Below are 17754 nucleotides of genomic sequence, written 5' to 3' on the forward strand. Positions count from 1 at the left end.
TGAGATGGGCCATGTAAAATATATTTTGTCCTTTCCTACACAAAATAGAAGACAAGTGTTTTTTTGTACATTAGATAATGATGCCAGATTGTCTTCTGATTAGACCTAATACAGTGAAACAGTCTGCATGAGTGCAATATTAATTTTAATTGTAGGATACTTTAAGTGCCAAATGGGCATATCAACATAGACTGAAAATCATGGCCTAAAAGTTGAAATTAATTTATGATAAATATTACTGGCTTTATGCAATTATTATCCAAGCCCCTAATATCCTATACTTACCAAATTCAATATTTTGTATATATTATCAGCTTCCAGGTTGGAGATAGGACGGTAGATTAAACATTTTATGTACATGTCTGACAGTTTCTAATTTTAGTTAGCTTGTATTATCGACACATAATTTTACACATAGTTTGTTCTATTATGTGAATGCTATCTTGAATTGCAACATTTGATAGAGAGAAGTATTATCAGAATGTGATCAGTACAACAAACTTAGCATCTAGACATTTGCAGCATGGAATGAAGTTGTGGAATTTATCTTGCACGACAGATGCCATAAGGAAAAGCTTTGATCTTATCCTACTTGGCTTCAGGACTGAGATTTAAACATTTATATTATCACTTAATCAGGATACTAGTGTATTGTGTGTATGTAACCCTCCCATAGCTGGCCGCAGTGGCCACACGGTCTGAGGCATGGACCTCGTGCGCCTGGCCGCTGGGACCATGGGTTCGAGTCCCACTCAAGGCATGGATGTTTGTCCACGTCCTCTCTTCCAGTCTGATGGATAAAGACTGGCCATGGAAGGCAAGGCGAAACCACCGTGGTATCTTCGCAAGAACCCAGAAACTTTCAACCTTCAAAGTGTGACATTAAAAAAACACCCATGCCTCTTTACACCGTTTATGATGTGTGTTGTGTTCTGCATGAGATACATATTTTAAGTGCTGGATAGCAGAATGTTCCGTTTTATTACTGCTGCTCCATTAGGCTGCTTATAGAACTATTACTAATGGAGATGAAGGTATGAAAGGGATAAAGTAAAGAAGGAAGGGGATAAGGAAAAAAGATACAAAAGATATCATTCTACACTGAATTTCAGAGAGTGTTTTCTAGATGAATACCATATCATCTCTGACCAATTCACACTTGATTTCAGACCAAACCAGACCAGTATGTGTGATAAAAATTACATCAAGTTTATTTGCACTTTTGAGAAATGGTTGGTCAATTCTTAAACAGTGCTAAATTTATAACATATCCAAAACAGTTTTGTCTCTTTAAAATGATCAGGTGAATTTCACCTACTAAAGTTTTGAAATGGGTAGGTTAACATGTAATAATGTTTTCAAATAAGATGAGTCACAAAACTGAATGTTAAGTGTGATTGATTACTGTGGCAGATCAGGTTTAAATGGCCACAATAGTTCCATACCACGAATCCATGGCTGAAAACATTCTATATAGGGCATGTAGCATTTATTGCACTCATACTTAATTAATTATGAAGGATGGAATTCTCTTTTGGGCATCGTTGATGTAGGAACACTAGTGCAAATTCCTCATGTTACTGAGCCCTGAAATGTGGCAAAGGAACTGCTGCCCATGTAATTGAGGTACTGAAAATATTTCAGGAAATTGCATTTTTATACTAATATGACAGAAGTACTAGTACTGTGTGATCTGTGTAATTTTGGTTTTCAATAAAGATACATAGCATCTTGAAATTGTTGTTTTCTTATGTACCTTTTTCATCACTGTCAAGGGGTTTGCATTTTCCGAACTCAAAATTATTTTTGAACATCTGGGTAATATTCTTGATTTAGGGTTTATAAATGCAAGCCTCTTTGCCCTAGCTAAGAATTAATTTTAATTTTAATGCTCAGGAAATAAGTTCTGCTATAGTAATAATAATAAGAATAACAACAACATAATGGGTGGTATGATGTACTTCAATTCAGGAACCATTAGTGAAGTTTAAAGGTTTGTGATGTGGCAATTTGTTCAGTCATTCTGTTGGACTTCATTCATTGTGTAAGCAAATTTTATTTAAGACCACAATATTACAGAAGTTTGTTCTGCTTCTGTCTTCAGGTGACTAGTGAGAGGACAAAACACTGCACTGTTGGGTTGTTTGGTTGAGGTAGTTTTAATTTTGGCCACCTCAAGACAAATAGAACAAATTTCTGAAATTCATTGTTTTAAATAGAAAGATACTCGGACAATGGATGAAGTCTGTCATAATGATTATACATATCATTCATGATGTTTGTTTTCTTGAATTACATAGCTGTCAATACTAATTTAAAATTATTTAATACTTTTAGGTAGAATTTGCCCTATATGAATATTCAAAATGTGTTTTACACAGAATAAAGAGGAGTCTGACCACAAGATTTGATGGTCATTTTGATTTGCTGTTATCTTTCAGTGGAGGTATATACACATACACTTAAATGTACATAATTCCAGAACTGGAGGAACATGATTTTGTTTTTATTGGGTTCTTGTAGAAATATGTTATGTTGAATATATTTATTTCTTATTAGGGCTCATTTACTTGCATGATTCATGACACATTGTATATTGTGTGCTTACAGGTTAGCATACAATCCAATTTGAAAGTTGGTTAACAATCTAATGATTGGGAGGGAAAAACTGATATGTCACTATTTAACTTTGTATTTCCATTTTCATAATCACTAGTGCGATGGATTTCAGTGTCTGAATAAAAAAGTGGTGGAAGCAATTCAGACAGTAAGAAATTTGCATATTCCTCACACAAAAGAGACAGTCTGCAAGATGTATGAAGATTTTGCTAGAGTATGCCCAACCTTGAAAGGCTTGCTTCACTCCTTCCTGAGAAGCCAGTTGCTCAGTCACTCAAGAAATACCCTACATTTTATTGAACCTGAAGGTTTATTACCATGTTCATAAGAGTCTGCTTCTGGTCCCTGTTTCACTTCTAACTAACTCCCTGGTAGCAGAACCCACAGTTTCAACACCAAAAGCGCTGCATAATTATGCTAAAATAGACAGCTTAATAGGTGTAGTTCAATTTGAATTAATAATACCACAAAACCTACAAAATGCATGTTAAAATATTACAGTCTTTGTATAACTTTTTTCTTGGCTGTAGTTAGGAGTACTAGTTCTTACATTTAGACACAGATTTCTTCCACTTTAGAATATATTTGTTACATTCTGTTATAGAATTAATGTTAATGGAAATTGACAGTAACTTTGTTTTCAGCTGCAGGAGAATCTGTTTGTACTCTTCACTTGCATAATAAAGATTCTGTTTCAGTGTAGAATATATATTTTATTGCAGGATGAAGGTACACTGTACTACAGGTACATCAATTCATTATATAAGATTGATTTTGGAGATGTATATATAACATTTTTTGTTTCCTAACAGGGCAATGCAGTGTGCAACATTTATGGAAGCATTAATAACTTTTAAGGCCTTATTCTTTCAGGAGTAATCTCAAGATATGCAAGAAGATATGATTACTTCTCTAATTTGCAGTTTACTAGCTTTTAGGTTTGTCATTGGGAGATCTCCAGTGTTATTTGTGTCCAGACATGATGATTGTTCAGGACCTTGTGAGAGAATAAAATCTGTTCTTATCATAGTTTTCAGTTTTACAGTCTGTTATCATCAGTTTCTCTTTTTTTTCAGCATCATTCCTTCAGGAAAGTGACATGTTTATGGATGCCTTGACTGCATCTACCAAGAAGGAACCCCGCAAACGTAAGCGACGAACTAGTAGTAGTAAAGATGGTCCTGATACAAAGAAAGAAGCAGCCACTGGAAAGGAAGAGGAGACCATCAAGGAGTCAACCCCACCATCATCTCCCACTAACAATGGTGAAGACAGCAAGTCACCTCCTATTGTCAGACCATTGCTCAAGGTGAGTCATCTGGCAGAAGGGGTTAAGGAAAGTGTGGCAATTCTATCAGTAGTGTAGAGAACAATGAGACAACGTGGTGATTGATTCTTAGGTTAATAATGCTGTCCCAACTATGTGCTTTATATAAGACTGTGGAGATGATCATGTATAAGTAGGTAAGGAAGTGTCTCTGAGAATTGTAGGCTCCATTGACATAAGACTTGCTAAAAAAAATTACAATTATGAACGAAATACTCGACCAAGTTAATTTGTTAGTCTTTTCATAGCTTGTAACATAGGCTAAAAGAACAAATTGAGAGTGAAATAATTTGTTACCTTTTCAAAGTATGAGTACACTTCTTTAAAAGACAAACATTTGCATTTGTGGTCACAAATTTGAAAATATTTATTTTTTTAAATTCTGTTTACCTGCATCAAGTCTTTTGACTTGCAACTGAGACAGGTCACATATTCTCAAATCACAAATCATTTGACTATACAAATAAAATAAATTCTTAATATGCTACTTACTCAATAACTAATGTCTTATATAATTTATATGCATTTGTCCACCATTTGCAATAGCTAATAAATGCCATTTGTTTTTATAGATTTAATACTGATTATTTTATGTTTCAGTTTTATCAGGACACTTTGGAGACCAATGATGATGAAAAAGGAGATGATGGGGTGAAGGAAAATGAAAAGAAGACTGATAAATCTGCATCAGTATTAAAGGGGAAATCTGAAGAGGAAGATCAGAATTGTAAGTGCAGCTGTTATTTTTTTCTGAAGATCAAAAACCACATCCACTACATCGGCAAGTTACTTAAATCTTTAAATGTGTAAAACTTAGTAATTAAATCCATGGGCATTGTTCTCCTAAGGCTTATTACCGTCATTGGACCAACATCCTGAGCCAGCTCAATCCAGTTTATATTTTTACATCCTGTTTTTTAAAAACAGTTTTAGTGTTGTCGTCTCATTTAAGCACAGTTGTGTTAAAGTTCCTAAACCAAAACTTTGCTTGTGTATTTTTACAATTTTTATTTTCTTGGGTTTTTCTGACAGCACCTACACCAAGTTCACAGGATGGGAATGAAGGAAGTCCTGAGGATGCTGCATATGGAACTGGTGAAGGGAGACGGAGATTGTCCAAAGATGATAGTCCAAAGGAAGATGATGGATATTATGATGAGGGTAAAGGGAAGGATTCAACAGAAAATGCACCTGGAAAGTACCCAAAGGGTGTACTCATTTACCATAAAACCAAGAAAGGCCCAAAAAAAGTTGTCAGGTGGAAGCAAGAAAAGGATTTGGAGACCATAAAATACTTTGAATTGGATGAAACAGAAAGAGGTAAGTACAAATCTGATTCAATATGCTGTGTCTTTCAGTAGTGTGTGATTTGTTTGATGACAACCACACCATTATGTTTATGAACCATGAAGTTTATCACTTGATTTCTGCCTGCATTGCTTTTGCTCACAACTGGATTACATTTCCAGTATGAAATTAATATTCAATATAAATTGATTGACTTCCTTCAGTTTCTAAATTCATCAACTACCATAAACGACTTATTGCTGAAGAAATATAATTTTTCTTCTCTTTCTTGCTATTAGGAACCAAATTTTATGTACATGAGTTTTATTCATACAGATGAAGTGTTATTGTATGTATGCATACATGGAAGTCTGTTCAATAATAATGTAATTTAATATATATATTAGTGGAGATGGTTCCTGAAAGCACTTTAATATTCATATCATAACAAATCTTTATTTTGATATTTTGCTCAAATATTTAATTGAGAAACCACTTAAATGTAAGAATGTAGGACATAACCACATGAAAATGAATATTAAAATATTTGTCATTAATAAAATGAATTATTTGTGATTTTAATTTTGGCAGATCATTTGTTCTTTTATATCACAATAACAGTGATTCTGAATATAGTCATTTGGTGCTGACTCTGTTTTGAATAGTCATGTGCACGGTGCTGACAACCACTTGCATGATGGAAGCAACTGGTTTTGCTTGGTGATACCATGTTATTCCATGACCATGAGTTAACAAATCTTATAATTCTTTCAAACTTCCACTTTCCTGTTTTGTGATAATGCCCAATTATATCTTTATGCTTATTTCCTGATTTGTTCTTTTGCAGTGAATGTAACAAAAACTTTTATGGACATGAAACAAATGGAAAGAAGTAATGAACGAGAAGCCTTCTTGCATGCAAGGAAGCTCCGTAAGTGTTCAGACATGGTAGAATAGTATACATATGCATCAGCTTAATAAAGTTATGTGCAATGTGATATGATGTGCACATGTAGAATACCAACACAACTACGGTCATTTCTCTCCCCAAATCTCTATGGATTGCTTTAATTCCTGACATAACTCATTGGTACTTGTGTCACTGTGCCTTTATTTAGATGAATGTTTTTGACTTAAATACGTCTATAAGGAAGGGTCATTCGGCAAAAAAGTGTAACGAGAAAGGGAAACGAAAAGTTACAGGAAAATCTGTAAGATCCGATAACAATGGTTACCTAGGGAACGTCATCTTTAATCAGCATTGTTGTTACCTAGGAAACATCATCCGTTTATTCGGTATTATTGTTACCTAGGAAACGTCATCTATTTACTCGGCATTATTGTTACCTATGAAACGTCATCTGTTTACTCGGCATTATTGTTACCTAGGAAACGTCGTCTGTTTACTCGGCATTATTGTTACCTAGGAAAAGTCATCTGTTTACTCATCATTGTTGTACCTAGGAAACGTTACATTACATTTCATTACAATACAATACATTACTTTACATTACATTCATCTATCACAGACCCATCTTAAGCGTAACTAATTCAAGTTAAATAAGCAATGTCTTAATCAAACTTTACGCAATTGCAAAGCATGTATGAAGGAAATATTTAGAATAAAGCCAATATATAAACTTCCTTTCCGTATAGATGTATTTACGTCAAATTCTCCGGAACCGTGGTTCCACTGTTACTTTTTTTACTGATATGCAAAATTGATTTCTATTTCAAAAGTGTATAGTCTTGCTCCTTTAGAATTGTATATTTTTGCTATGTGATAGAAAATTGCATTGGTGCTAAAAGTTTAAATTTTAGTCATTGTTTTGTTCTTAATGGGGTATAAAGGATGAGTTTGTAGATCTGTAAAGTGACCGGCTGGATGACAAGGGCTAAGCCCCCAGTGGTGGCAGGAATTTTTCCCCTGACTATGGCATTCAGATCAGTTCTGAGGTCCATCCAAACCTTCTATTCAGTTGACAGTGGAGACTCCTTCCCCATGGATAAAGTACCCTGAACATGAAGCTGACCACTGACTCATTTTTGCACTATATGGTCTGAGCTGTTGACAGTGTTATTAAATAAACCACTGAGCACTCTCCTCTGTCTGATGCTGAGGTTATCTCCACTTCCCCATACATCTTCGAGGTATGGTACTCATGCAGGGACAATATTACCCTTTTACTTAATACATTCAGTTTTCCAGATATACAAGGCTGTGTTGTTGTTTTTTGTTTAAGTACACTTTGTGTACAGTTGATATGGCATAAACAGAATTGTATTTCTCATAAAACATGTGATGATTTGCCAAGAATTACACAAAGTTATATTTGCTCTCAGCTAAGCGACAATTGTCAGAGATAACAGTTTGTTTCAAGTTGGAAGTACTTGTTCTTTGTTTTATTGGTGATTTGATTAACTAAAATTCCTTGTAAAGAAATACTTTCCAAGGTGCTCCTCATCTTTAGGCCTTATGTTTATTGTGAGTACCAGATTCAAAATTACACCAAAGTAACTGATATGGATATACTCATACCTATACTGAGATACATTTATGTAGGATATCTTTTCATCCTCATTTGTTTGCTTGTTAAATATACAGAGTAGAAAAATAATTAGATTGAGCCACTTTTTAGAAAATTAACAAAATTTATCATATGTCTAACTCATATGAATCAAAATAACATTTTCCCATTGACATCCAGTACCACATTTTGTCAAAATTCATTTGGCACTTTTGGGGTGAAACAGATGGACATGATCTTCCTGTTCAGTGTGATGCATTTTGTTCAGTGAATGCACAGAAATTTTGTAATAGCACTGCCTGTTATCCTTTACATCTTTATGTTGACATTGGAATGGTTGTAATAAATGTATAAACAGTATCTTATTATGTATATTCCTCTGCAGCTCAAGATGATACAATGGAGGAGAAGATATCATGGCAGCCTCTGATTCCAATTGACATGCCACCCAGCTTGGTGGAGCCTGGTATTCACAGCCGAGAAAAGGATGTTCAATATGCACGAGAGAAAGTCATTCTGCAAGCACTGTACTTCAGCAGAGCCATGTATGTTGAATATGATAGAAGTAATGTTATAGAATATCTAGATAAGATGCCAAAGTATGACAGAAGCTTGAAATATTAGTTTATTGGAAACTTCATCAACATAAATATGATAGGGAACAAAATTTAGTTACCACAGTCTATGTATTTTGCTATTATCTGTGGCGAGTACTCCTTCTTTTCATTCCTGTCCAGTTTCCATACTTATATCTTATATGATTTTTAGTCTTATCAATGTAAACAGCAGATTAGTCACTTTCAAATTCATGTGTATGTAACTATCATCTTTTATTTATTTATTTAACTTTATTGGTGGTAGGACTGAACTTATTTTCTATATTATTTGAAAGCTACACTATGTTTGCCCAAACTGTCAAGAGATGGCAGGAAGGGCTTTTTTTCATTGACTCTTGCACACCAGTTTTTAAATCTGAAGAGGTGAGTGTTACTATTGTGTAAATTTATTGGATGCTAATGGTTAAGAATACTTGGGTATGCAGTATTTCACATTATGTCCTGCTGTGTTGACCTTAAGTCATATTAATCTGCAGAGGTTTAAAAATGCTTAACTATTTTTCTTGTTCTAATAAAGAAAACTGTCTTCTGGGTTGTTGTGCCATGTAGTCTGGTAGAAGTTTACTGGTGTTTCAGAGGTCCTTGCTGCCTCCATCATCAGAAAATTTCTCCCAGACTATATGGTGCAACAACCCAGAAGATAGTCATCTTCAGACTCATCTCTGTGAAAACTTCAAATCCTACTTATCACATTTCTTTTTTATGATTACAGGATACCTGATTCTGCTTCAGAGCCAGATCAGGAGATCCATCCAACTACAGATCCAGTTATAATTCCTTTGGATGATGTCACAGGCAATCCTGACAGTGTCAATGACTACCAAAATACACCATGGCCTGAGCCAAAACCGCTTATAATCCCTCAGTCACCTCCACCACAGTTTCAGCAGTCTCAGCCACCCTCATTTGGCTCATTCTCAAATCAGACATTTCCAGGACCACCACAGATATTTCCAAACCAGAGTGGTATACCTAATAATATGCCCATGCCAGGGAGCATGATGGGACCAAACCCAGTGAACAATATGAATCCAATGAGTGGCATGAATAATATGGGCCCTGGGGGTGGAGACTGGAGGGTAAGCATATATTAAAGCTGAAATTTTATGTCTGTTACTTTGTGATATTGGCAGTGCTCGAAGAGGTATGGGTGAAAGCCAGATTACATTCCAGCTCCTCAAGTAGTGTCTCAAAACTCTGTTACAGCTGAAGTTCACAGATGTTCAGAGTAGCAACACAGGCAGTGATCACTTTGTGTATCAATTAACATGTTAATGCCATTGGCAAATTAGGAACTACTAGAGCAGAGCGCTCCTTTCGGAGCTCCTCGGGGGGGTTGGTCAAGTTTTTAAAACGCCTTTGGTTGCGTTTTAAAATCTTGAGTAAGACACTAAACTAACCCCCCCGAATGGAGGGTTAAAACACTTGACCAATCCCCCCTTGGGGGGGGGGGGGTTAGTTTAGTGTCATTCAAGTGTTTTAACCCTTGAGTAAGAAACTAAACTAAACACCCCCCCCCCCCCCCCCCGAACGGAGAGTTAAAACACTTGACCAATTCACCCTTCAGAGGGGTTAGTTTAGTGTCTTATTCAAGTGTTTTAACCCTTGAGTAAGAAACTAAACTAACCCCCCCCGAATGGGGGTTGGTCAAGTGTTTAAAACGCAACCAACCCCTCCTTTGGGGGGATTGGTTGCTTTCTGGAGCAGTGATCATGCGACTGGCTTGGTGGTTGGTGATCTCGTAGCTGTGAAGCGTTATTTGTTGACGACTACAACGGGGAATCAGAAATTTTTATAGTAGATTATGACTTTTCTCTCAGTCAGTTTAACATTGTTGTACATGCATAGTCCAGTTCTTCTTTATTCCACTTCAAGCGCTGGGTTTTGTAGAATTGTATGGGACAGTACACTGTATGTCAAAGAATGTAGAGTGTTGAAATATTGATTTTAAATGTGTGCTATTTGTAGTGTCAATAAATATCCTACAAACCAAGACAAATAGATAATAATGTTGTGTTCACACATCAATAATTATGATCATCTTACTGTTATGCATCTTTTCAAGTCTTCATGTAATTGACAATGTAGCTTGTGTCAACACAAGGAACAAAAATAAGCTTCATAGACCAATTGTCAACCTCTCATGTTTTCAGAAGAGTGCTTATTATGCAGGGATCAAAATTTTCAACAGTCTACCATCAAATCTCACAAGTCTTGTAAATAAAAAGGCACAATTTAAACTAGCATTAAAAAGATACTTAATTACACACTCCTTTTACTCTGTCGATGAATTTCTAATGTTTACAAGTAAGTCATAATTTATCTATTGTATATAATGGGTGGATTTATTTGTAACTTATCTCTACTTTATGTGAACCCTTTGTTTGTATTTGTGACATTTATATAATAGTATGACTTGTATTTATATAACATGTATTGTATTATTATGACTTATTCTACATCCTATTGTCATCTGACTAACTTATGGATCCATGGAATGTAATAAAGATGTATGTATGTATGATGTATTTCAGACTGGTGATGGAAAGGTGCTCCCTATCAATGAAATGCCTTTGCAAATAGATATGTACAACCAGGGAGGCCCCCCCATGGGCATAGGAATGCCTAGTATACCTGCAATGGGTGGAATGGGTGGGCCTGGTCCAGAGATAAATTATAACATGATGGGAGGTGAAGATATTGGTCCATATGGACCACAGGGTTTTGCCATGGGTGGTCCTCATCCAGGAATGTACCCATTCCGAGGTGGTCGGGGACCCAACATGAGTGGTGGAATACGCAGTGGAAGAGGTGGCAATCAGATGGGACCCAGAGGACCAAATGGTGGACCCTGGTATCGACCCAATGGACCTCATCCCATGGGTAACAGCTGGCAAGGTGGTGGCGGCGGCGGTCGTGGAGGTCAGTTGTGCCTTTATCTTCGACGTTATGAATTAAATATCCCCACTTACTGAATATGCCCGTTACAAAAATGAAGTCTGCTACTGAATCACATGGCTGCAGTGAGGCTGTTTTGTAAGCCCATATTATGGTTCCATTTGATATTCCAGATTTTTGTGAAAGGCATTTAAGATATTTATGAAGCAGTTCACACTGAGTTCCAGTTTCATCCAACTCTTCTTCTGTCTGTTAATTTGCCAGTTACTATTTTATTGACAAGATTATGAATATTGTTTCTGTTTGGTACTTGAATCCCAGGAAATTTTCTCCTGAATTTCATCTGACTCTTGCAATCAGAGTTATGCTTTACACAAGATTCATATAAAAACAGCTGATGCTGTAGTGTACTTTCCATGTCCTACACAAAGGAAATGTACATCTTCCTCTTATCATTGCTGCTAACTCACAGCTATAATCAGCACAGTAATCATGCATAATGGAAAGGCTGTGCCTCAGTGTAGCTGCCAAAAACCTCCTTGTATTTTCTGATGTTAAATTCTTTTTGTTGTGAACACGACATCATGATATAACGAATTATGTGATTTTTCAGGTCGTGGGTGGGGTGGCCAAAATCGAGGTATCTGCAAACATTTCCGGGGAGGTTTCTGTCGGAATGCTGATACATGTCCATATTTGCATCCAGGGGTGAATGGACCTCAGTACTGAAGCAGTTTATCAACGTCAATCTTCAGAGAGCAAAGAATGCTGAAATGTGCAATAATGTTTCAATAATGTGGAATGTACTGACAAGATATCTTTTATGACCTATAAACTTTGTTTTGTGTGATACATCAGACAAGTTTTATTGGTTGGGTGTGGCAGAAATTTCTCTGGCCTAGGGAGTAAGCAGTGTAAAGACTATGTGACTGATTCTGTGGCAAGTAATTTCTAATTGTATTTTCACTTGTTCCAAGTTTATGGACAGGAGTCGCTCAAGAGGATCAGATTTAATGAACTGCTGTGTGTGTGTGTGTGTGTGTGAGAGAGAGAGAGAGAGAGATAGATATGCTCATTCCTTGTGATGGCCTTAGAAGACATGTCAGTCTGGCTTCCATTATACCAAACTTCACATAAGGGCATTTTTATAACTGCACAAATCCAACTAACATTCTGACACAAAAGAGTGACATATAAAAACAAACAATGTTTATATATATATATATATTGCATTTCTTGAATGAATTCTCCTGCACATTGGGTGGTATGATTTCATGTATATAATTGTATATAATATTGGATTAACTAATGGTTAAGTAAAGCAAGACCAAAAATACATTTGCTGATTTCCTGTTATTTACAGAGGGCAGCAGAGATTAGAATTATAGAGCCAGTGAGTATGTTGCTTAATGCTATATCTCTTCCTACTTGGCACATCTGCATCTATAATCTTGAGATGGAATGTGAGCTTTGTATATTTGATTATACTCAGTGCTGATGAATAATCCAAGAAATGTATGACTAAAATATATATATACACACACACACACACACACATATATGTCCTCTACTATTAAATTGTAAGATTTCTAAGATGCTATATTATTTATTACTCCAGAAGAGAAGACAAGTTTTATATTTTCATGGACAAAACTGTGCTATCCCCCTGAAGAATAAATTCAATTTCTTTTAGGAAAGGATAAGAGTATCTCATTACATTAAAACCTGTGAATACATGTACAGAAAAACTGTAGAGGTGTACAGTCATTTTGCATTGTTATTTTGTGCATTCCGTTTACACTTCAGATATCTTTCATAAAATATAAGACCAGATGTTTGTAACATGATAATTTATTTCCCTTCACTCCCTAATACCAATATAAATATAAACACATAGCTGTTAAACAGCTGTTTACAGACTTTGTGTTACAAAACTAAATTATACAGAGCAAAATAATTATGTAAAGGAAATATTTTACAACCCTTTGAGGCTGAGTAGTAACTATAACAAATAGAAATGAGATCCATGATGAAATTAAGAGTATAATACAATTTGGAAATGCTTGCTTTTATACACTTCAAAAACTGTTATCATCTAATTTTCTTTCCAAAACACTAAAGATCAGGATATATAAAACAATAATTTTGCCTGTTGTCTTGTATAGTTGTGAAACAAGGTCTGTTACCTTGAAGGAAGAACACAAATTACAAATGTTTGAAAACAAGGTGCTTAGGAAGATAAGTGGGGAATTTAGAATACTGCATAATGAGGAGCAGGTCACTTAGCATAGTGGAGATAGTGAAATCCAGGAGGGTCTGATGGGCTGGACATACAGGATTTTGATAGGGAATCCTTCTGGAAAACTACCACTGGGCATACAAAGAAGGAGATAGGAGGATAGCATCAAGATCTTAGGAAGGTGGGCTGTGAGAATGGTAAATGGATGGAGTTGGCTCAGGATCACTTATGGTGGCAGGCTTTGGTGTTGTCAGTGTTGAACCTGTGGGTTCTGTTCTGCCAGGGAGTTAGTTAGTAGTAACTATGTACAGCATGCTTTAATAATGAATAATTGCATTTTAGCCACAGAGTGTATTTATGGCAATCTTATGATTCTCTAAATGAACAACAATAATTATTTTATTATTCTCTATTATAATTATCTTGTATATATTATTAGGTTCTTACAGCAGCAAGTATGAAGATGATTGAAGTGCTTACTGCCTCCATCATCAGGGCTATGAGTGGTGGAGGCAGTAAGCACCTCTAAAAGTCACTCAGTTTCTACCAGACTACACAGCATAACCCAGAAGACAGTCATCTTTGAGATGTACTGTTTCTGTGAAGGTAAAAACTGAATTCTTAAATATTATTTAGACAAGCTTTGGCTCCAACAGAAGTAAATTCTTCTAGAATAAGATACATAATTGTAATTAGAATTTATTTACACTTCATAGGCCCTTCACAGGACAGCCAAAGTTGTAGGACATGTGACATATATTTAATAGTGATATGTAGCTGGCTGTTACAATTATTTCCAACAGAAGAAGCATCAAAGATTGGCATTGCTACATCTCTCCACAGGACACGTAACTAGAAACTGAATGCAACTGCTTCATACTGTTGAAATGTAAACTACTGCATAAAAATCTTAAAAGCAATACAATGATATTTTTGTATCAATACCTGTGTACACACAGTATAACTAAGAAATGTGAAGCATGAAACCATACTATGTATTGACAATTATTATATTCAGAAAATGTAAATAGATATTTTAGATACTATAATTTATTTGTTAATAATAACTGATTTTTAAAAAGTATGGAGTTAAACCTATGACAGATTCTTACAATGAGTGTAAAGGTGAATATATCAAAACAAATTTGTGCATATATACATTTGTGTGACATTTTACAACTACTAATACGTTATATATACAGAGTATACACAAAAGAATGGTGCGGAAAGCTGGTTGTTACCCCAACTGAATACCAATGATGATGATTACATTCTAAAACTGGACGGAGCTCCCCCCCCCCCCATTTTCACAGGAATGTATGAGTGCTTCTCAATCGTGTTTTTCCACAGCGCTGTATCGGACGTGCTGCTGCAAATGGAGACAACAACCTTCTCCCTTGGCCACCCTGTTCGCCAGATCTTACACCGTGCGATTTCTTTCTTTGGGGGTTCGTTAAAGACAGCGTTTATGTACCATTGCCCACGTCCATCCATGAACTTCGTGATCAGATAACACATGCACTGCAGGCCATTACAGCGGACATGCTACACCGGGTCTGGGATGAGTTTGATTACCGTGTGACCCAGGGTGCACACACTGAAGGATTGTAATTAACGCATGAGAAACTTGGACACTTGCCTCCGCTGACGGTGTATGTTGTGCCCGTGTAAGGTGAGAAATAAATTTTGTTATTAACTTTTGAAACCGCACCATTCTTTTGTGTATACCCTGTATATGTATGTATGTATGTACATATATATATATATATATATATATATATATATATATATATATGTGTGTGTGTGTGTGTGTGTGTGTGTGTATGTATATATATATATATATATATATTCTCTTGGTTTTAGATGTATTTTAATGTTACAATAAGCAGTATATAAAATTAACATTAACTGTTATTGTGCAATTAAGAGTTATATACAACAGAATTCTGTTGCAAACATAAACTGTATAAATACTGCAGACAAATTCATCATAGTTTGGGGTCCTCTTCGTTTGATGAACATTCACTTTAGCATGAACTACTGCTGTGTAGATTTTGATGACTTCAATTCATCTAAACAAGTACTGGCTTCTTTCAAGACTTGAACATTGTTGTGTTTTTTAGCATTTTGCAATGCATCTTTATAAACTTGTTTGGCTTCCTTCATCATTCCTTTTTTCATATACACAGTCCCAAGATTGATTAAAATAGTGCCAAAATCCTCCATATCAGGAAGTTTATTTCCAATGGAAACTGCTTGAGTCAAATAAGAAATTGCACTGTCAAAGTCATTCTGAACAAAACAGATTGTGCCAAGATCATTTAGTAGTACAACTGTTTCCTCATTATTCATGCCATTAATTTTCACACACAAGTGATATGCCTTCTTGAAGCAGTCAAATGCCTCTGGTAGACGATTCACTTCCACCAAAAATCTTGCATACCAGTCTAGTGCCATAGCCCACAACAACAGTGTGTCTTCATCACATCTTCCTTTCTCATTATTACTCTGGAGACTCAAAACACAGAACTTAAATCCCTCTTCTGCTTTCCTGTAAATAAACCAATACATAATACATTTGATATGATTTTAAAACAACAATATTTAAAGTCACTTCTTTATCAGAAGTACTGTGTTCCATAAGCACTCCTATTAAATGAATGATTGCTCTTGTAGTCTGGTTATCCAGTCAGTAGTCTCAGATAATTATTTGGTAAAATCTGTATTTTCTTACAAGAACAAAGTCTGTCCATGGTCAAGATGCAGTTCTTTATATCTAAGGTGATGCGTCTTTCACATTATGGACAAACTGGCTGTAAGCCTTCCCCCATGCCTTTGTTATAGCATGTATCAGACAGATGACAATATAATTTTCTGACCTGAACATAAATGGATTGAGGTTGTTCGGTACTAAATTTCAAGCTTTTTTAAACAAACCTAAGTAACATATCGTATGATAATAAAATAATCACATCATTCCTAGATCATGGAGAGTGAGATTTTTAAATCACTGGGATTCTGATATTACTGAACGTCCAAGAGGATTTTATTAATTTCAGTAGTCATGAAACCTTCAAGTCTTATACTATATGGCATTTTGTATTTTACATGGAAAATGAGTGCAGATGATCCTTTAAAATCAGTATCACTTCAGTAATATAAATATAATGCAGCATAACAAGTCGTTTCTGGTTACAGGCTTGCTTCCTGTGCATCCTGATACTCAAAAATTTATTTTATATACAGAATAAAGTATTGTATGTACCTGATATCCTTTTTAATTTTGTAAATATTTGAAAGTTTGAGACTTATATGAATCATTCTGTTGTCTGTTTTGGGTACACCCACAGACAACAAGTGCTGCATAACACTAAGAAATAATTTTTCTGCTTTTCCATATTCTCCTCGTTCATATGCTATGTTTGCAAGTAAATCATAGATATAAGTGATGCCATCATAATTTTGTTGATCTTGAGCTAATTTTAAGGCAATGTGAAGCATCTGTTCTGCTTTCTTAAACTCTCCTTTCTGCAACAGAAAAGAAGTATTACATTGCATTAATGTTTATTGTCAATTTTGTTGATTCCACTTCTGCTTTCTCTTTTGCAGGTGACTAATATCTCATCACATGCTTCTGGCCTTCCCTTGTCTAATATTTGCTTAGATTATCTTCATGATTTTTGCCATCTACTGACATTATCAAGCAACTTGTAAAAGTTATATTATCACACTGGAATAAGACATTTCAAAATTTCGGTTGCCAGATGCATATTCTTAGTTTCAAAATGAATACTGAGAAACAGCAACATTAAGTAACCTACAATACAGTTACATTAAGCTATTCACACCTGTGTAAGTAGAACGCCCCTCTTTATAGTTGTGATTAGTTCAGGTTCTTCTTCAATATCGTCGTTTCTCAGGCCAAAAAAGTTAAAAAGCCCTACTGACATAAACAACTGTATACCGCCGGAAGACCTCTTGTAGGTTAAATCGTGTTGATAGCATACATGATTCGAATTAATTCCAAGCCGGCTTACAACTGATGTACTGTTAAGTTTAACAGCACTTAATTTGAAACCGAATTTTCCTATATCCTTACAAAAAACTAAAATTTTAGATACAGACATTCCAATATTTCTTATATAAAATGCCATGTTTAAATGATGTCCAATGTATCGTCTGCTACCAGGGTCGCCAACTAACCATTAATAAATATTCACAGTTTGTCATTATGGCTGT

General features: G+C 35.4%; 2 protein-coding genes across 8 annotated transcripts in view; one reads left to right on the plus strand and one right to left on the minus strand.

The window, feature by feature from the left end:
* The window catches only part of LOC110839751 (uncharacterized), a 61043-nt gene extending 47925 nt beyond the window's left edge, over positions 1–13118 (plus strand). For all 7 annotated transcript variants that reach the window (XM_022084236.2, XM_022084235.2, XM_022084234.2 and 4 more), the window contains 8 exons: positions 3696–3928; positions 4547–4673; positions 4979–5266; positions 6081–6164; positions 8147–8306; positions 9091–9457; positions 10913–11300; positions 11890–13118. In XM_022084236.2, coding sequence (XP_021939928.1) covers positions 3696–3928; positions 4547–4673; positions 4979–5266; positions 6081–6164; positions 8147–8306; positions 9091–9457; positions 10913–11300; positions 11890–12005 — 1763 coding nt within the window. In that variant the 3' untranslated portion in view covers positions 12006–13118. The remainder of the gene's footprint in view (positions 1–3695; positions 3929–4546; positions 4674–4978; positions 5267–6080; positions 6165–8146; positions 8307–9090; positions 9458–10912; positions 11301–11889) is intronic.
* Ttc19 (tetratricopeptide repeat domain 19) lies at positions 13110–17727 on the minus strand. Its single transcript, XM_022084246.2, has 3 exons — positions 17364–17727; positions 16781–17043; positions 13110–16066 (listed from the first exon to the last, which is right to left on the minus strand). The coding sequence occupies exons 1-3, from the start codon at positions 17667–17669 to the stop codon at positions 15553–15555; spliced, it is 1083 nt and encodes a 360-aa protein (XP_021939938.1). The 5' UTR covers positions 17670–17727; the 3' UTR covers positions 13110–15552.
* Positions 17728–17754: the final 27 nt, after the last annotated feature.

The sequence above is a fragment of the Zootermopsis nevadensis genome, unplaced genomic scaffold (genome assembly GCF_977971745.1).
Source record: "Zootermopsis nevadensis isolate Lab colony 2312 unplaced genomic scaffold, Znev_1.0 Znev_ptg000022l, whole genome shotgun sequence".
NCBI lineage: Eukaryota > Metazoa > Arthropoda > Insecta > Blattodea > Termopsidae > Zootermopsis > Zootermopsis nevadensis.